This window comes from Rhinoraja longicauda, chromosome 20, assembly GCF_053455715.1.
Source record: "Rhinoraja longicauda isolate Sanriku21f chromosome 20, sRhiLon1.1, whole genome shotgun sequence".
Lineage (NCBI taxonomy): Eukaryota > Metazoa > Chordata > Chondrichthyes > Rajiformes > Arhynchobatidae > Rhinoraja > Rhinoraja longicauda.
Window position 1 is genome coordinate 4,158,787 of NC_135972.1, and position 21,697 is coordinate 4,180,483.

General features: G+C 41.6%; 1 protein-coding gene across 5 annotated transcripts in view; it reads right to left on the bottom strand.

Moving 5' to 3' along the window:
• Positions 1 to 21,697, bottom strand: part of LOC144603507 (protein kinase C and casein kinase substrate in neurons protein 2-like) — a 58,670-nt gene that overhangs the window by 12,106 nt on the left and 24,867 nt on the right. For 3 of the 5 annotated variants that reach the window (XM_078416784.1, XM_078416781.1, XM_078416783.1), the window contains 5 exons: positions 8,470 to 8,591; positions 4,383 to 4,539; positions 2,561 to 2,796; positions 1,430 to 1,585; positions 187 to 359 (listed from right to left, as the gene is read on the bottom strand). In XM_078416784.1, the coding sequence (XP_078272910.1) occupies positions 187 to 359; positions 1,430 to 1,585; positions 2,561 to 2,796; positions 4,383 to 4,539; positions 8,470 to 8,523 (776 nt within the window). In that variant the 5' untranslated portion in view covers positions 8,524 to 8,591. Of the gene's footprint in view, positions 1 to 186; positions 360 to 1,429; positions 1,586 to 2,560; positions 2,797 to 2,904; positions 2,934 to 4,382; positions 4,540 to 8,469; positions 8,592 to 16,558; positions 16,698 to 21,697 lie in introns of those variants that run through there. The other 2 variants (XM_078416782.1, XM_078416786.1) reach the window with 2 other exon arrangements.

Sequence of the window (21,697 nt, forward strand, 5' to 3'; positions counted from 1 at the left end):
TAGGTGGGAAATAGATCAGCCATGATTGAATGGCGGAATAGTTACTGGTCACTTAAAAGGTCGGAGAATGGGGCTGAGAGGGAAAGATAAATCGGCCATGATTGAATGGCGGAATACACTTGATGGGCCAAATGGCCTACTTCTGCTCCTATGACATGAACATATGACAAATATTTTATTCCTTACCTGGTGGGAGATAAGTCAAGATGTTGCTTAACTTCCAAGAGGACTTCTTGAAAGAAATCTAGCCGCTTTTTTTCAAAATGTTGACATTGCTCAAACACCTGCTCCATATTTTCCATATATTGCGGAGTGCATTTATTTAATTCGTCTAGACTTTTCTCATACTTTTCCTTTGTCTGGAACATATGAAACCGATTGAGAATGTTGCATCAGCTGAGTCTCATAATCCAACCAGCACAATTTATATAACCATTACTCCAAAGGTAATTACTAGCTTGTAATATTTCCATACTTCTATTGAAATAAACAAAACTATATTCTAAATATATATTGTTTAAAATTGAGTGTAAAAGAATGAATTGTATATTTTACAGTCCAACTTATATCATTCAATCTTACAACCTATTTTGGCAGTCGTTCCAATCAATGTGTCAGCTATTTGCAACAGGTAGACTAATGTGAGCCAACTTTTTGTAAATTATTTCCTTTACTGTCCAATGCAGGTTGACTGTGGCCACATCTTGCAGAACCAGTAAAACCAAGAGTCATTTCTATTGGATTCTTGATTGGTATGGGTGTCAGACGTTATGGGGAAAAGGCAGGAGAATGGGGTTAGGTGGGAAATAGATCAGCCATGATTGAATGGCAGAATAGACGATGGGCCGAATGGCCTACTGACCTTATGACCATTGATATAGCTCACCTATACTACCTTCTGTGCCCTTGCTTACTCTAATGTGGAAGAGTTTCCTTCCATTAATTGAGTTGGTGGGTGGCAGGTAAAATCCTTTGGCACTGTCTGATAATGAAATCATGCACCAGTAACTCAGCAGGTCAGGCAGCATCTCTGGAGAACATGGATAGGCAATGTTTCAGGTCGGGACCCTTCTTCAGACTCAATGTCCTGACCTGAAATGTCACTGTCCAAATTCTCCACATATGCTGTCTGACCTGCTGAGTTACTCCAGCACTTTGTCTTTTTTTGTAAACTAGCATCTGCTAGTTCCTTATGTCCTTATGTACTTTATAAACTGGCCATCAATAGTCAGAAGTCACTTAGGAAGACTTTGATTAAATTGAGACTTGTGAATGCAGACTGATTGGGTGTCTGTCAATGCTAGTTTATACAATATGTGCACCCAGCAGAGGTATTGGGAGACTCAAGCCAAGGCCTGGTTTCATAAACATTTGACCTGAACCTTAAATATCAGATTTTTTTTTTCTTCAGGTTGTAAAATGGTTTTACCTTTTGAACATCTTGTTTAGATTTTTCAACCTTATCCTGCAGTTTCTTCAGTTGTTCTGGATTTGTGTTTGATTCTGCCCGGTTGTTTGATTCCCTGGATATTGCTAATTTCTCCTCTTTACAAGCTGCATGATAGGCTTTCTTGGCAATTTCCACCTAATAAATGAAAATAATATACAGGTTGTCTGGCAGATCAGAGAGCTTTTGTTTCAAAACCTCTTTTTCAAAACTTCTCATAATAAATGTCGTACTTGCCAAATCAAGGCAGGCGGTACACAACTTTATGCAGCAATTATTTAATACATCCACTTATAACAACAAAATACAGCTAGAATTGCATGGCATTTGAAGCAAAGGATTGGTCCATCAGCCCCACTGGTGCAGGTGTTGATACTTCGCACAAGTATCCTCTCCTATTTCATTTTGCTTGAATACTTCTTTTGTTTTGGGTAATATCCCCTTTTAAGGTTACTTTTACTTTATAGGCTGCCATCACATTATAACTAAGCGTGGACGCAAGTCCATCGACATCATTGTTAAAGGGCAAACATATCCAAAGACAGGCAAAACCAATCACCAAAACAGCAGGGGGAATGATGGTGTTTCCTGACAGCTATGATGTAAAGCAAATTCAGCTCTGCAATGATCTTATACCTGTCATGTGTGAATCCCAAAAGAATGGTCTATCGACTTTCCAAGAACTTTTCCCTAGAAACAGGTTTCATCTGGAGATGAAATATTTTCTCGATGTAACCGAATAAGTTATTAAACAAAAAAAAAGACAAAGTTCTGGAGTAACTCAGCGGGTCAGGCAGCATCTCCAGAAAACACAGGTAGGTGACCGTTAAATATCGAGACTCGAAATGTAATCTATCCATGTTCTCCAGGGATGCTGCCTGATACGCGGAGCATTTTGTGTTCTTTCCTTGGTAAACCAGCATCTGCAGTTGCTTGTTTCTACACAATATAAAACAACATAATCTCTACTTTTAGCCTTTGATCTTTCCAATTAGGGTCTGAATTCAATCTGGAAATTAGTTTCAACAGTATTGTCCAGAACACATTTGGAAAGATTTGTACACTAGCAACATTTATCAGTTTATTTTTGACACATCACCCATTTCTCCCTACCTCTTTCAATTTTTTGGCCCATGGCTTCTGTGCTTTACGGAATCCATCATCTGTCTCCTTAGTTTCTTTGAAACCTGCCATCATTTGCTTGTGGTAGGCCTCCTTCTGCCAGTTCTTGATTTTTTCAAAATCTTCATTCATCAGGGCACTCTTGACCTCCAGATGTAGCTCACTGACTTTTTCAGCCTCCGTCATTAGTGATATCCATGCTTTTTCCAAAGTCCCATACTGTGGACCTGTGAAGATGGCATCAACTGATTAACGTGTTCTAACACTTGTACAAATTATGTTGATTATCCCAAGTAATTTCTCAAAATATTAACAGATATCCACATTTATCTTACCTTCAATTTTCATTGAAACTTGAATTGTCCTTATTTAAAATATCCAGGAAGTAAAAAAAGGGTTTGAACAGAAAATATTAAAATGCAATCTGGAAAAGGGTGAATTCTACTTTAAAGAGTGATATGTCTTTTTTATTTATAGGCTCTAGTAACATAAATCATTTTCATTTATAAGGTTGAAATAACCTTACCCTTTATTTGTATGTAAGAGGCCAATTAACCTACACACCCACTTCTTTGGAATGTGGGAGGAAACCAGAGCACCCAGAGGAAACCCATCCTGTCACAGGGAGAACATGCAAGCTCCGCACAGACAGCACCCAAGGTCAGGATCAAACCCGGGTCTCTGACAATAGTCAATAGGTGCAGGAGGAGGCCATTCGGCTCTTCGAGCCAGCACCGCCATTCAATGTGATCATGGCTGATCATTCTCAATCAGTACCCCGTTCCTGCCTTCTCCCCTTACCCCCTGACTCCGCTATCCTTAAGAGCTCTATCTCGCTCCTTAAGAGCTCTATCTGAGCTCTGGCACTGTGAGGCAGCAGCTCTACCAGTTGCGCCACCGTGCAGTCCTTATTTTCACTGGTATAATTTGTTATCACCAGTGTAGGTAAGTGGGCAAAGATTCAAAGGGCACGGGAGGAGAACATTTGCATGGCCAGTGGGAAATTGAAGGAAGAATAGGACTGATTGACTTGCTCTGCTGGGAGCTAGCACAGCCAAAATGTGTTGTCATAAGCAAGCAGCTGACTTCAGAGAACGGAGTGCTATTTCTTCCCTAGACCGAAAGCAGCGCCACACAACCTCCATGAATTATTAGGAACTGAAGTCACCAGGACCACTTGCAGTGAGTTAGAGTTCAGTGCACATTGATCCATAATTGCACCCATCCCCATTGCCGCCTGAAACAGCTACTGTTTACAAATGTTATCCACACTGAATCACCCGGTTAGACAGGTAATACATGACGTTTTTATTTTTTTCTGAACGCCAGGACGTTTTTTGTCATTAATATGCGACTGATGCGTATGGGTGTTTTTTCTTTTCATCAACTACACACTGGTTAATAGACTAGCATGTTTCAAATTGCCACAGAAGGCTGTCGAGGTCAAGTCAGTGGATATTTTTAAGGTAGAGATAGATAGATTTTTGATTAGTACAGGAGTCAGAGATAATTGGGAGAAGGCAGGAGATTGGGGTTAGAAGGGAGAGATAGATCAGCCATGATTGAATGGCATAGTAGACTTGATGGGCCAAATGGCCTAATTCTACTATCACTTATGACTTTAAATTCTCCGGCCTTCTGCATTGTTGCAGACAGTTCAGCATAGTTTACACCAATGTAAACGAGCAAATATAAGCTTCAAAAACAAGTCTTTCCATCCAAGAAATATGAAAATGATTTATTGGCTCTTTTCACAAAAAGCCCTTTCAAGTCCTCTTGATGGCAATGATGAGAGGTCAGAGCATCTGCTTACCTTTGTCCAGAAGCTGTTTCCACCTCTTGGCCCACTCTGTGAGTTGTTGAGCATAACCCTTCTCTATACGCGCCCGCTCATGGATACAATTCAGAAGATCACTGCAGAGTCTGTGGCCATCATCAATGCGCTTTACGGAGCGCTTATAGTTCCCAACCTACACACCAAGGGAACAATTACATCAATTATTGTTTGGGAACAAATTACTACTAGTTAAATAAATGTAGCACTTTAAGATTAAAAAAATCAGAGGGACTGCTCAGAAGGTCAGGCAACATATTTGGAGAAAGCTCTGTTTCTCACTCTGACAGAAGTAATACAGTTTCTCTCACCATATTAGTTGCCTGACGCTGGATATTCCCTGCACTAATTTTACTTCTGGTTTTCAGCAATATTTTGGTTTCACAAAATTTTAGTGTCATCAAGGAACTGCAGATGATGGAGGACCAGGGGGTCAGGCAGTTTCTATGGAGGAAATGGACAGGTAATGTTTCAGGTCAGATCCCTTCTTCAGACTCAAGTCTGAGGAAGAGCCCTAATCAGAAAAAGGCTTGCCCATTCCCTCCACAGATCTTGCCCGACCTGCTAGGTTCCTTTAGCACTGTGTAGGAAGGAACTGCAGATGCTGGTTCAAACCGAAGATAGACACAAAATGTTGGAGTAACTCAGCGGGACAGACAGCATCTCTGGAGAGAAGGAATGGGTGGCGTTTCAGGAGAAGGGTCTCAACCCGAAGCGTCACCCATTCCTTCTTTCCAGAGATGCTGCCTGTCCCGCTGAGTTACTCCAGCATTTTGTGTCTATCCTCTAGCACTGTTTTGTTTAAGGTTTCAGCTTTAGATCAGCAGCAGCAATAAATGCCCTTGAATCGGAACTCTGAGGGAACGTGCCTCATTCAGTGCAGTCGTCAGTGAAAGCTGTGTAGAAGGAGGGCCCACATGAGCAGATTCAAGTGCTCTTGTCTTCTAGCCAATATTTAATCACTGAACCAGCATCTCTAAAACCAAACAGATCATCTGATCATTTTTGATATAATTTTCTCTGCACAAAGTAGCTGCTGCTCTTTGAATATTGCTGGGGGCAAATGAGGCATCAATGTAACATTTTATCTTAATGACTTACTGTTACTTTGACTGTGCTAAAAATATGTCTTTAATATTAAGAGAGTAATGTTTTGAATGTGGGGGGGAGAAAAGTGCTGAGCTATCACAAATAAACATGCCAGAAGATTTTAATTATTATCTAAACTTTATTTTAAAACTTGGATTTTAAAATCACTGATTTCATATGAATGCAATTACAAGGTAAACTTGTCTCTTTCGAATTGAAAATCCAAATAATCTTCAGGCGCTGGCAATCTAAAATTAAAAAAAATATGGAAATACTGTGTTTTTATTTTAGATTCAGCACCTGCAAAGTGAGATAAAGAGTTAACGTTTCAGGTCAGTGACCCGTCAGAAAACGAGTATGTTTTAAGTTGCAACTGGGGGAAGCGGGAGGGGGAGAACAATGGGAAGGTCTACGACAGAGTGGAGACCAAAGTTGCCCAAGCAAGTCGCCATGCTTTTGGATCAATCTGGTCTCAATGACAGCAATCACAAAGAGAAATGATAAAGGAAGGAGCTTGCTGGAAATGTCAGAGGCAGAACACTGAATTTTCCAGTTGCTGGAAAACTGATGCATAAGAAAATGCTTGAAATAACCAAACCTGTCAGACCGAGAAGAGCTGAGCTCTGGTTACAGTTGGATGATCTTCGAATCAATGACTTATTAAAGTGACATTCAGCCTGTGACTTTATTTCTGTATCCATCTTTGACTATTCTTAGTTTAATTTAGTTTATTATTGTCACGTGCACCGAGGTACAGTGAAAAGCTTTTGTTGTTGTGTGCTTTTCAGTCAGCAAAAGGACCACACATGATTATACACAAGATCATAAGATCAAAAGATCATAAGTGATGAGTAGAATTAGGCCATTCGGCCCATCAAGTCTACTCCACCATTCAATCATGGCTGATCTATCTCTCCTTCCAAACCCAATTCTCCTGCCTTCTCCCCATAACCTCTGACTTGAAAAACGTTTAGTGCAAGATAAAGTCCAGTAAAGTCTGATTAAAGGTCCGATTCTTCTTGGACCCAAGCTGTTTTCAAGGAAGCCCAATATTAATTCAAGGATCAGCACTTAATCTTCTATCAAGATTTGTTGCAGCACTAAGGATTCTATGTTGATCGCAAAATTTTCTGATAACCATCTTTTACTGGTTATGTCAAAACATTGGTTCTGGCACATGGTCATCCATCTGTAAAACTAATTTATTTTCTTTTAGCAAATGAGAGAGATACTACACAGAAATGGGCCATCCGGCCCACCAAGGAGTCCCTATCTAAAAATACTCAATTGGTCTTACATGTGTGCTGTGGCGGCGCCTAACGGCTGCGGCTCGCTAGCAGTCTGTTCGTCTTTTTTCCTTTTTTTTTTGTTGTGTGTCGGTGTTGCGATGGTTTTTGTATTTTTTTGGTTGTGTATGTGTGGGGGGTGGTGGTGTGGGTGGTGGGTGGTGGGGGGGGTGGGGGAAACTTTTCTCTTCCTCACGGCGCGGGGTGCGGCTCGGCCGCGGGGTCTAACATCGCCCGGTGCGGCTCGGCCGCTGGACTTTACATCACCCCGGTGCGGCTTGGCCGCTGGACTTAACAGTGCCCGGTGCGGCTCGGCCCCGGGACTTTTCATCGCCCGGTGCGGCTTGGCCGCGGGACTTTACATCGCTGGTGCGGCTCGGCCGCTGGACTTAACAGTGCCCGGTGCAGCTCGGCTGCGGGGCCTAACATCGCCCGGTGCGGCTCGGCCGCGGGGCTTAACATCGCCCGGTGCGGCTCGGCCGCGGGACTTTACATCGCCCGGTGCAGCTCGGCCGCGGGACTTTTCATCGCTGGTGCGGCTCGGCCGCGGGACTTAACATCGCCCGGTGCGGCTCGGCCGCGGGGCTTTACATCGCTGGTGCGGCTCGGCCGCGGGACTTTTCATCGCTGGTGCGGCTTGGCCGCGGGACTTAACATCGCCCGGTGCGGCTCGGCCACGGGACTTAGCTGCGCAAGGCTCGGTCGCAGGGCCTTCCATCGCCTGGATCGGCCGCGAGACGTTTCAGCGCCCGGTGCGACTCGGCCGCGGGGACTTCCATCCCCTTGCGGGGACTGTGCGGGTCGGTCGGGGACGAGCTGTTTGTCCGTGGGCGTGGGGAAGAGAGTGGAAGTTTTGTTGCCTCCATCACAGTGAGGGGGTGTTTGGAGTCACTGTGATGGACGTTTGTGTTGGGGTTATGTGTCTTGTGTTCTTTTTTGTATGACTGCTATGTAGTTTCGTTCGGTACCTTGGTACCGAATGACAAATAGAGCTCTGTTATACTGTTATACTGTTATACGAGCACTTACCATACAAAATAACCTACAAAATACACGAACAATATCATATTTTAAAAAGTAATTATCGTATATGGATAGGGTTGGAAACAATCTGACAACAGACTAGAGTTTGTCTAACTAGGTCTGTGGACTGGGTTATATTAATACCTGGTAGAGCACATTAGGGCGTAGTGAGCCATAGTCAGAGAGCATATAGTTAAGAGGAACCATTAACATAAACAACTACTACTTTAATTGCTAGCTGTGATTAGTTATGAAAAGACAAGGTGCAGCTGTGTAAATATACAGCATGCTATACTGGATCAGAAGTTACACAAGGCGGCACAGTGGCGCAAAAAAGTAGATTCTATCTAGGGGCAGCAAGGTTGGGCAGCAGCAGAGTTGCTGCCTTACAGCGCCAGAGACCTGGGTTCAATCCTGAACGCTGTATCTCTACACTAAACTAAACAGAGAGCCGCTTGACACAAGTGGTCTGGAAACCGATCACCGAGTTCCTTAGATAGTGGTCGAGAACAGTTGAAAATAGGAATAACAAATCCCTGAGCAACAAGTGGTGAGAGTATACAAGCAAGCGTTTAGTAAACGATGTTGATTTGAAGTGCAAATTCAGCAAACCGAATCAGGCAAATTCAAAACATGGGATAAAATACAAAGCAACAGTTGAACCATACCTCCCAGAAGCTGTCACTGGGTGCATCAATCATGACTGGATCATCGTACGACATGATTGTGTTTGGAATATTTTCGTAGATCAGCTATATACCAAAGCTGGCAGTTCTAAATCTTCCAAGAGCTGAAAGTAAAGTGAAAAATGAATATTAATGGCAATATTACACAAAGCAACAATAATTAGTTTTCAACATAATTGTATTATAAAATCTGTTTTGACGTTGTGGTTTATTTTTTGAATTGAGCACTGGGGCAATTCTGCATGCCATTCAAGAGGTGAGCAAATTCACTATAAAATATTAAATATACAGGAAATAACATCAGTACTCACATAAAACGTTACAATATCGATGAAGGCATGTAAAAATTAGCATGCAACAAAATCTTTTCACTGTACAATAGACAATAGGTGCAGGAGGAGGCCATTCGGCCCTTCGAGCCAGCACCGCCATTCAATGTGATCATGGCTGATCATTCTCAATCAGTACCCCGTTCCTGCCTTCTCCCCATACCCCCTGACTCCGCTATCCTTAAGAGCTCTATCCAGCTCTCTCTTGAATGCATTCAGAGAATTGGCCTCCACTGCCTTCTGAGGCAGAGAATTCCACAGATTCACAACTCTCTGGCTGAAAAAGTTTGTCCTCATCTCAGTTCTAAATGGCCTACCCCTTATTCTTAAACTGTGGCCCCTTGTTCTGGACTCCCCCAACATCGGGAACATGTTTCCTGCCTCTAACGTGTCCAACCCCTTAATAATCTTATATGTTTCGATTTGTACCTTGGTACAAGTGACAATAAACTAAACTCATGCAACTCAAATGCTAGAATATTTTCGTCAGGGATTTACCAGGGACATTTTCTTCCCAGCTGTTATCAGGCACCTGAAACATCCAACAACTAGAAAGCAGTCCTGAACTATTATCTACCTCATTGGAGACTCTTGGACCATCTTTGATCGGACTTTACTGGACTTTATCTTGCACTGAACGTTATTGCCTTTATCATGTATTTGTACACTGGAGATGGCTTAATTGTAATCACCTATAGTCTTCCCGCTGACTAGTTAGCAAGCAACAAAAGCTTATCACTGTACCTCGATACACATGACAATAAACTAAATTGAACTCGACATCAGGTTTACTGGTGTACCTTTGCAAAGAGTGGTAACGAAGTTCAAATCCCATGGGCAAGTTTGGTGTGAAAGATTAAACTGTTGGGGAAAGCTGAGATGATTTGAAGTATCGAACAGCAAGAGGAAAATCAAGAGCTTCACTAACTTCAAATAGCCCTTGCTTTCCCTCTCTCCCCATCCCCTCCCCCTTCCCAGTTCTCCCACCAGTCTTACTGTCTCTGACTACATTCGATCTCTGTCCCGCCCACTCACCTGACATCAGTCTGAAGAAGAGTCGCGACCCAAAATGTCACCCATTCCTTCTTTCCAGAGATGCTGCCTGTCCCGCTGAGTTACTCCAGCATTTTGTGTCTACCTTCGATTTAAACCAGCACCTGCAGTTCTTTCCTACACACTTAATATTACTGGGCTCACAGTCCAAACCCCATTTGCTCAAAGATACAATGTGCTTTGGGTAAGAGCAGGAATTGATGACAAACCTGCACCTATTTGAAAACCTTTCTAGAGAGATTTCTATTAAGTTTAATATTTTTCTGAAAGTACATAATATTTAACAGATAACGTTTTTGTCATATACACAGGAGTATGATGAAATTCTTTGTTAGCATGAAACAGAATACACTGATAATGATAGATCCAACACTGGACGCAAAACACCAGAATGGTGCAAGAACTGTCATGCAATTTGAAGCAGTGCTCAAAAACCCCACTAAAGTGCAATAACGAAACAACCAAACGAGGTAGACTGAAGAGTAAGAGTATACAGCAGTACCTCCAGGAAAGGGGCAAGAAGAGGTGATTGGTTCAGGAATCTTATAGTAGTGGGGATGAATGTAAGTGTAGGGTAATGCAACAAGCAACAGCAGCTGCGGGTTAATACAGAAAAGGACACAAAGTACTGGAGTAACTCAGCGAGTCAGGCAGCATCTCTGCAGAACACGGATAAGTGACATTTCAAGTCAAGACCCTTCCTCAGACTGATTGGGGAAGACCCTTCCTCAGACTGATGGGGGGGGGGTGGGGGGGAGGAAGCAAGAAACATGGAAGAGGGGAGAGGCAGGACAAATGATTTCAAAGTACTCTTGAAAGTGGGGCAACATCAGTGGCGAAAAAAACGGATACAACATTTCAGTCCAATTAACTTGCCAGTTTACAAGATTAGCAGTGATCCAAATTTAATTAACTTTAATGAGATTGAGAGCACTTATTATACTAATTTTCATAATTTTAACTTTAAACAAATTACCAATGCAGAGTTAAATCTCTCTCTTCTTTTTGTCAAGTCGGAAGGACCTGGTGCATACTCCCACCATTTATACTTTTAGTTTAAAGAAAATCGAGACAGTAAATTATATTGTCAGATGCAGTTCAATATTTCATAATTTGTTCATGTTATGTAGATATTCCATCGTTCTAGCATGATTATTATACCAAACAGTCATAGGCATAACAGTCACTGAGTTTTCAATCTAACTGCTCAGAAGGGTCCTGACCCAAAGCGTCACCTATCCATGTTCTCCAGAGATGCTGCCTGACCCGCTGAGTTACTGCACCATTTTTGTCTACTTTGTCACTCATTATTGCTAGAGTTTCCACTTCATTTCGCATCACCTCCTTCCTGTTATCAGTAATATGACTCATTAGTAACACTACATCATGACAGGCAGGACAAACGATTAGTAATACTAATTCTAGTTAAGTATTGCTCACATTGGATTCCAGACAAATATGCAAAAAAAGTTTGATCTCCAAGTTAGGGCAGGAACAGAAATCTAGATCTTGATATGATTATAATTTCCTGTATTACAGCTATAATACAATGAACATTCCTGACTTATTCAGATAATTTAAACCACAATCCATTCTTCGACACCATAATCAACAACTTATGATCAGGATAAAGCTGTGTCGCCACTGTCAGGGTTAGAATTGACCATACATTATTAATACAATTATTGCCCAAATATAGACATTTTGATATCTGGTTTTGTAGTTTCTATGGTTAATTTGTCAACATAACGCTTTCAGCTATTAATAGCCTTTAGTTTTCTAAACAAATGCACAGGCCTTTAACTTAATAGTAATGTCTTATCTCACTTTGTTTTGCCAGTTATTGCTGCAATTTATCTGAGAAAATATTTGGCTCATGAACACTGCAAAGTACATGCAACATTATTAAAATCCAAACACTAGCGCCTTCTAGATATTTTGACAGTTTCAATAAATTCACTCAAACTCAAATCATATTATGCCTTCAATAAAATTATTTCCCCACCTCTGGATATTTTATTTAACCATGAAATTTCGGACAATTCATGTGCTCTTTTGGGAATATAAATATCTGATCCCAAGTCCCTTGTAGCAAAGGTAGGAGAGAGAGGGAACAATGTATGCTAACCGCTAGAATTAAAAAATAAATCACATTTAGAAAAATATTGTTGAAAACAGATCAGACCTCACGCTTCTGTGGAGTTCACAAGTAGATAGTAGTGGAAACGCAAGGCACCTGGTGGAAACTCAAGGCACCTGGTGGAAAAGCAAGGCACCTGGTGGAAACGCAAGGCACCTGGTGGAAACGCAAGGCACTACAGATGCTGGTTCACAAAAAAAGACAAAGTGCTGGGGTAACTCAGCGAGTCAGGCTCTGGAGAACATAGATAGGTAACGTTTCGAGTTGGGATCCTTCCTCAGACTGATTGTGATGGGGGAAGAAAAAGCTGGAAGAGAGGAGGGGCAGGACAAACCCTAGTGAGTGATAGGTGGATGCAGGTGATAGGCAGATGGTTGGACAAAGGTCAGAGATGAAAAGACTATCCTGTGGATAATGGGAGACATGCAGGTCGAAAGTAAATAACAAAAGCTCTACTAATTATACCCTGCAGCTAAAGCTTTCCATTCCAGGTAAAACAACCTGGTGAATCTCTTCTGCATCAATTCTAGTGCTACTACATCTTTTCTACAAAGCAGTGATGAGAAATGCACAAAAATGTGGCCTAACCAATGAATCTACAACATGAATCCCAACTCCTATACTCAATATCTCTGCCGACGAAGGCAAACAAGCTAAACACATTTACTATCCCATCCACCTGTGTCACCATTTTCAGGGAGCTATGAACTTACACCCCAAGATCCCTCTGTATATTAACACTTCTATGGTTCTTATTTACTGTAAGGTCCCCAGAGTTCATTATTTAACCCTTTTATGGAATAACTTCCATCTCCCATTGCTCTGCCTAATTTTCTAGCTGATCGATGTTCCTCTCCATCCTTACGCAACCATCCTTATTATCTACAACTCATCGCTCTTTGTGTCATCAGCAAACGTACTTATTAGACCACAGATGTTCTTATCCAAGTCATTTATATATGTGCCAAACAACTAAAGTCCCAGCAGCAATACCTGTGGTACTCCACCGGTTACAGACTTGTAGTCACAAGGGCATGCCACAAACACCATCCTGTGCCTCCTATCGTCAAGTCAGATTTGGTTCCAGTGTGCCAAAACACCTTGTGCCCCGCCTTTCAGGACCATTCTACAATGCAGAACCTTGTCCAAAGCTTCGTATCCAATTTCTATTGCCATTGATTTTCTGAGTAACCTTCTCAAAAAACATTTTTTTGTGAACCAGATTTTTCCATGCACTCACCCAAGCTGACTCACCCTAATCTGTCAGCTTCTCAAATGATCATAAATCCTATCCCTAAGAATTTATTCCAATAATTTATTTACTACTGAGATATTGCTCACTAGCCTGTGGTTTCCTGTCGTACCCAACTGCCTTGCTTGAATATGTGGACAGCATTACCTTTTTTCACTCTTCTTGTTCGTGACTCATGACTAAAGATGGCACAAAGATCTCAGTCAGAGCCCCAGCAATCTCCTCCTTTACTTCCCATAATACCCGGGCATAGATAGATTTCATCAAGTCCTGGGCCTGCACTTCAATATTTTTAATATCTCCTCTTTCCTGATACACACATGCTTCAAACTGTCAGTATACCTCTCCTCCAACTATCTCTTCTCCTCCCCGTTCCACCTGGTGAATACTGAACCAAAGTATTAATTTGCGACACCACAAATATTCCCTGGCTGCACGCAGACATTTCCCATTTGCTCTCTGAGGGGAACTACTCTTTCCCGAGCCAGGCTCTCTGAACATATTTATAGAAGGTTTGCAATCATGTTCAATTCTGTTGGCCAGAGCCACTTACTGCCCTCTTTTTGCCCTCCAAACTACTTTCTTAAGATCGCATCTGCACCCTCTGTAAATCCCAATGGACTCACTTGATTACAATTTCCTCTAGCTGATGTACACGTCCTTCTCTTTCCTGATCAAACCTTCTATTTCCTCTGTGCACTGAGGTTCCCTAACCTTACCATCTTTGCTTCTTATCCTTACAGGAACATGCCGACTCTGAACTCTTACTACTTTGCTCTTAAACACTTCCCACTTATTGCAAAATGCCTTGATGTCAAAGGAAAACTGTTACTGTATTTTTCTCTTTGCACTACTCGTTGTACTTGCGTGTGATTGATTTGTATTCATGCACAGCATAATTTGACAAGAGAGCACACAGTTGGGATTTGTGTTGCAGATTCATCGGCTGGGCCACGTTTGTGTGCATTTCTGGTCACTGCATTGCAGAAAGAATATGGTGGCGCTAGAATTGATGCAGAGATTCACCAGGAGCTGCCTGAAATGGAAGGTTTTAGCTACAGGGGAAAATTGAAAGGGCTGGGGAAATTGTCACTGGAGTAATAGGAGGCAGAGAGGTTTCATTATAGACATTTACAAAATTTTTAAGAAAATAAGATTGGGTAAACAGTCTTTTTTCAAGACTAAGGGAGTGTAAACTAGAAGACATAGGTTTATGGCAAGAAGGGAAATAGTTAAAGGAAATCTGAAGACCAAATCTTTCCACGCAGATGGTGGTAGATATGTGAAACAAGCTGCCAGAGATGGTGGTGGAGGCACCTTCAGTGTTCAGAAAACATTTGGATAAGTACAAAGATAGGAAAGGAAAAGAGTGATATTGGCCAAATGCAATCAAATGGGTTTGGTGTAGATAGGCATCTCGGTCGGCAAAGACTTGTCAGGGCTGAATGGCCTATTCACGAGCTGTAGGACTGTGGCTCTAAATCCACTGGTAAAATAACAGCCAAGGACATGATGTTTACAAAGCAAAACAATCTACAGTAAAAGCACCAAATAATTGGCAGTAATTTTCCAGTTCATTGTGAGAACAGGAAATCTTAGTAGTACAGTACAATAGACAAGAAAAGGAAGTGGGGCAGGGAATCTGTATACACTGTAATTAAGAGTTCATGGATCTCTCAACAACATGATTTTGAGCACCATGACCAGATTTTAAGGGGGAAATTTTAACCTTTAATGCAGGCAGGCAACTCTCCGCCTGAATTTCAGTTTCTCCTCATCTCATCATTCAATTACATTAAAATTGTGTTTCTTAGTTTTTACATTGAAATTGTACTTGGTGCTCTTTCGTAGAGCTACATGCAGTTGTTATATGTCCAGAGTCAAACCATGAAGACCAAAATTATGGAGACCATCCCTTAAGTTTGCTGGAAGTTACGAATAGAAAATACATTATGGATAATTTTGAAAAGCAAAACAATTGCTTTAAATTAATCAGTGAAAATGTGACTGTTTATTATACAAATGTTACCTCAAGTACATTGAGTGAATAACAACCTATAACAAAGAGACCAATCAACCTAGTCAATCAATCAAGTCATACAAATATTTCCTTCCACTGTTCTACCTAGAAGACTGTGCCAGATGTTTATCTGGTTGAAGTTCTCCTGACATCTGTTTTGAAGCTTCCTTTTTAGTTTTTTTAACTTGGTATCTTGTTCTTACATCAAGCACATATGGAAATGATACTCCAGATTTACCTTATCCGTGCCATTTTAGTCTTACATAAAGACTCAATCATTTCCTGCTGGTGCTAACAAGGTATAATTTGTCCCCGTAATATTTGTGATCATCCTCAACTCTCCCCTGCCCTAAAGATTTACCTTCCTCAGAAGATTGCAGTGTTAGAATCAGAATTGTTATAAATCAGGACCCAGTGAGCCCGCATTGGCTTTTTGTACAGTAATCCTGTCTATCTCAATACTTTGTTCCTTCCTGTACTCTTTTCATCAAAGCAAGGATCCGGAATGTTTTTTGTTGTTGTTCTCACAAGATTCTACATTTATTGCCCTCCCCCCCCGAAAATTTTCTATGCAAACACCCTGATTTTTCTGTTCCTGCCCTTTTGATTTGTGCTATTTGGTTTGTGTCTCCCCGTCATTCTTTCAAATGAAAGGTGGACACAAAAATCTGGAGTAACTCAGCGGGACAGGCAGCATCTCTGGAGAGAAGGAATGGGTGACGTTTCGGGTCGAGACCCTTCTTCAGATTGATGTTATTTGATTATTTCAAATGAATTACCTTCACTTTTTTATTTTAAAAGCTTCATCTGACACTCATCTCCCCATTCTGCCAGCCTTTCCATCTCACGCTTGACCACAACCACGTCATCTGCAAAGTTTGAAATTCTAACTTGCACACCCAGACAATAATTAACCAAATAAGCTGATGCTGGGAACACCAGAGTTTGCCATCCTTTTGTTTGAACTAATTTTCCTAAATATTTGGTTTATATTCAGAAATTTAGCATGGCATTATTCAATTTACATTGAATGTGGATAGACGCTGCAAGGAAGAACATTGTAAAAATGTCACTTCATTGTCTGTGAAACTATTGAGTCTGAACGTCACCCATTCCTTCTCTCCAGATATGCTGCCTGTCCCGCTGAGTTACTCCAGCATTTTGTGCCTATCTTCAATGTTAAGAAGCCTCTATATAAAACAATATTTTGTGGAAGAATTATTTATTCATTACTACCGAATTGAGAATTCCTTTCCCTCAGTCTTTTTTTCACTCACCATATCTAATCTTGCATTTCCTCTTTTCTCTCTTTATTTGACTTGACAAGACTCATCCGCCATCTCTCTTTGGCCTCCTTCCAAGTTACACGTCATCTTTACCCAAGTACTGCCAACTCAGCCTTGCTGGATGGATGTGCTGAAATTGCATCATTGCAGGCAAGGATCAGCACAAACAGTACATAAAATAAGGAGCAGCAAATTTGGCCGTAGCAGTCACTCGATTCCCATAATTATTGTAAATCTACAGTTATTTTAAAATGTACCACAAGAGATTAAAACTATATTATGCTTATTAGGTCCCAAACTAATCAGTCACAGTTTAGCTACAATGTATAGCTATTAAAAAGCTTCAGAATATTCCACAGGTTGCATTTTCTGTTGAGGTATTATTATACTTTGCCCTTATATGCACTGAATGTTATCTGCTACTGATGAAAACTAAATTAATTTGACGTTTAAAACCCTCAGGCAAAACTGAACACCAACAAGAGACTTAATCACGAACTGGGCAAGGGAAGAAATTGTTGGAGAATTCTCACACATCCATGCAATTACTTTTATTCTACAAATGAGCACAGGTGGAACTTTAGGGTGAGGGGAAATCACAGAGAGCAAGTAGTGGTCAAAGAGGGATTTGAAAATAAGGATAAGAATTTTTTAATTAAATCATTGCTTCATATAAATCAACAAGGATAATGGGTAAAAGGGATCAGCGTTAGCAATTCATGGGCAACAGTAATTTGGATGACCTGTATTTTACAGAGGGCAAGATGAAGATGCATGGCGAGCCAAGAGCCTGCTGTTCAATCCCAGCAAAGGCAATAGTGATAGTTTGAGCAATAAATTACATTGCACAGGCCTGTTCACACTAGTTCTACGATTTCCCACTTTCGCATCCTCTCCCTGCACACTGGGACCAATTATCCTACAAATCTGCACCTCTTTGGGTTGTGGGAGGAAACCAGAGCACCCGGAGGAAACCCATACGGTCACAGGAACAACCAGTAAATTCCACAGATAGCACCCAAGGTCAGGATTGAACCAATGTCTCTGGTGCTGCGAGGCAGCTGCTCTACCAGATGTGGCACCCTGCTACCCAAAGTTCATTCCTGTATCTTACACCAAGGTTGTAAACAGCCTGGTTCAGTTTGAGAGGTTTGCAGGGAGATTTGCTATCTGGGGAAATGAGGCAGTGCCCATGGGGACATCAGATTGCATGTACAGTGCACTCAGAAAGTATTCAGACCCCTTCACTTTTTCCACATTTTGTTACGTTACAGCCTTATTTTAAAATGGATTAAATTCTTTTTTTTATCATCAATCTACACACAATACCCCAGAATGAAGAAGCGAAAACAGGTGTTTAGAAATTTTTGCAAAGTAATTAAAAAGAAATAACTGAAATATCGCATTTACAGAAGTATTCAAACCCTTTGCTATGACACTCAAAATTGAGCTGAGGTTCATCCTGTTTCCATTGATTATCCTTGAGATGTTTCAACAACTTGATAGGAGTCCACCAGTGGTAAATTAAATTGATTGGACATGGTTTGGAAAGGCACACACCTGTCTATATAAGGTCTCACTGTTGACAGTGCATGTCAGAGCAAAAACCAAGCCATTAAGATGAAAGAATTGTCTGTAGACCTCCGAGACAGGATTGTGTCGAGACACAGATCTGGGGAAGGGTATAAAACAATTTCTGCAGCATTGCCAGTCCCGAAGAGCACAGTGGCCTCCGTCATTCTTAAATGGAAAAACTTTGGAACCACCAGGACTCTTCATAGAGCTGACGCCCGGCCAAACTGAGCAATCGGGGGAGAAGGGCTTTGGTCAGGGAGTTGACCAAGAACTCGATGGTCACTCTGACAGAGCTCCAGAGTTCCTCCTTGGAGATGGGAGAAACTTCCAGAAGGCCAACTACATCTGCAGCACTTCACCAATCAGGCCTTTATGGTAGAGTGGCCAGACAGAAGCCACTCCTCAGTATGGAGTTTGTCAAAAGGCATCTAAAGGACTCTCAGATCATGAGAAACAAGATTCTCTGGTCTGATGAAACCAAGATTGAACTCTTTGGCCTGAATGCCAAGCGTCACTTCTGGAGGAAACCAGGCACCGCTCATCACCTGGCCATTATCATACCTACGGCGAAGCATGGTGGTGGCAGCATTATGCTGTGGGATGTTTTTCAGCGGCAGGAACTGGGAGACTAGTCAGGATCGAGGGAAAGATGAACAGAGCAAAGTACAGAGAGATTCTTGATGAAAACCTGCTCCAGAGCATTCTGGACCTCAGACTGGGGCAGAGGTTCACCTTCCAACAGGACACACCCTAAGCACACAGCCAAGACAATGCAGGAGTGGCTTCGTGCCAAGTCTGTGAATATCCTTGAGTGGCCCAGCCAGAGCCCAGACTTGAACCCAATCGAACATCTCTGGAAGGACCTGAAAATAGCTGTGCATCGACGCTCCCCATCTAACCTGACAGAGCTTCAGAGAATCTGCAGAGAAGAATGGGAGAAATTACCCAAATACAGGTGTGCCAAGCTTGCAGTGTCATACCCAAGAAGACTTGAGGCAGTAATTGCTGCCAAAGGTGCCTCAACAAAGAACTGAGGAAAGGGTTTGAATACTCATGTAAATGTGATATTTCAGTTATTTCTTTTTAATTACTTTGGAAAAATTTCTAAACACCTGTTTTTGCTTTTTTATTATGGGGTATTGTGTGTAGATTGATGATTTAAAAAAAAAGAATTTAATCCATTTTAAAATAAAGCTGTAACGTAACAAAATGTGGAAAAAGTGATGGGGTCTGAATACACTGTATTTTCAGAGAGCATTACCAAAGGGCAGCAAGTTGATCAGAATCAGGGCCAAAAGAGGCATTAGAAAACAATGGATCAGGCCGCAAGAAGAAGGGTTTCTGGGTGTGAACAGTTAGATACAAGTGCGGGCTCACCTCAAGGGCTATTTCAATACAGTAGAAAGTTTGGTTTAAGAGTTTGGCACCTAGATGGCTGCGGCAGAGGAAGTAAGGGGTGTTAAAGAACTTAAATTGGATGAACAGAGTTCTCAGGAGAGCTAGACACAAAATGCTAGAGTAACTCAGCAGGACAGGCAGCATCTCTGGAGAGATGAAATGGGTGACTTTTTGGGTCGAGACCCTTCTTCAGGCTCAGGAGAGTTGCAAAGCTGCAAAGATGAGATGGGACAAGACAATGGAAAGATTTTAAAAACGCACAAGTAAAACAACCTAGCCTCAATTATTCTTCCTCAAAATCCAAACCTGTTACAATTCTCTACATTAAGAGCACACTTTGGGTCTCACAATTTCTCATGTGTTTTACAGAAAGTCACTTCTAATTTTTACCATCCCTTAAATTCCTCCCTACCTATATGTGTGCCACTACAAACTAAGATCCATAACTTCATTTTTCTTACTCCTTTTCCCATTTGTTGGTAGTGCATTCCTCTAGATTAAACTCATTATTTTTGTTTTTCCTCTTGTTCTGTTTTAGGTAGATCCCTCCCATCTACTCCTCTTTTAATTCAATCTTGTTGCCTTGCATTTCTTGATTTTGGGTGTACTGGTATAAAATACTCATCTTAACCCATCACTTTTCAACCTAAATAAATCTGAAGAAGGGTCTCGACCCAAAACGGAACCAATTGCTTTTCTCCAGAGATGCTGCCTGACCTGCTGAGTTACTCCACTATTTTGTGTCTGTCTTCAGTGTAAACCAGCATCTGCAGTTCCTTCCTACACACTTTTCAGCCACGCTTGATTCCTACAAGCGCAAAGCTCCATTCTGTGTTCAATGATTTAACTCATGGACCTTGTGCTTTCTGCACCTCTCCATCTATGCAACCTCATGGCTTATCGTTCCCTAAGGTTGCAATCAAATTAAACCATCTCTCACCACATCCCAGTGCCTCCCTTCTGATTCCACTTTCTTCTACATCCAACTCTGGAATAAACATTCCACATCACTTACACCAGCACGGTTAAACATATCCATCTCAAGTGCTAATAATGTTTAAATCCTGAGTACGTCAGACTTGCATTTGGTTGTTTAACGTTGAATGGAAATTGTTTACGGAACAAATTCCAAAGTGGATTTTCCAAATAGTCTCAGTGCAAGAGGAGAAATTGGAATATCTGAGAGTATGCAGAATTTTTTCTGCATGGTGACGCAGCGGTAGAGTTGCTGCCTTACAGCGTTTGCAGTGCCGGAGACCGGGGTTCGATCCCGACTACAGGCGCTGCCTGTACGGAGTTTGTACGTTCTCCCCGTGACCATAGGTTTTCTCAGAGATCTTTGGTTTCCTCCCACACTCCAAAGACGAACAGGTATGTAAGTTAATTGGCTTGGCGTACATGTAAATTGTCCCTAGTATGTATAGAATAGTGTTAATGTGCGGGAATCACTGGTTGGTGCAGACTCGATGGGCCGAAGGGCCTGTTTCCGTGTTGTATCTCTAAAACTAAAAACTGCACCTCTACAGGGTAATCAAATTAAATAATTTATCCGCCATTTTGCCATGCAACACATTTAACTAAGTTAAACTGTAGTTTGAATCCTAAAATTCTACTAAATGGGGAACAAGTTGGGAACAACGCTAAACAGTGACACTTTAACATTCTTACAGTCTGGTCTATACTATGAGGTTACATCCACAGCACTAAGCATAAAAAAGTATTAATGCAAGGCATGGATTTCAGTTCATTATTTCCTTATGACGTTGGAGGCCATTCTGTCCTTTGATTCTATGCTGGTTCTCAGAGCAGTCCATCAATAACACTGTCCCTCTTATATTTCTTCAGCCTCACATGCCCATCGCCCTGATTCTCCCACTACCTCCTGGGTTAGGCATTCTTTACAATGGCCAATTAACCAGCACATCTTTCAAATAGAATCATAGAATATAGAAAATAGGTGCAGGAGTAGGCCATTCGGCCCTTCGAGCCAATACCGCCATTCAATATGATCATGGCTGATCATCTAAAATCAGTACCTCGTTCCTGCTTTCCCCCCCCCCCCCCCCCCCATATCCCTTGATTCCTTTAGCCCTAAGAGCTAAATCTAACTCTCTTGAAAACATCCAGTGAATTGGCCTCCACTGCCTTCCGCGGCAG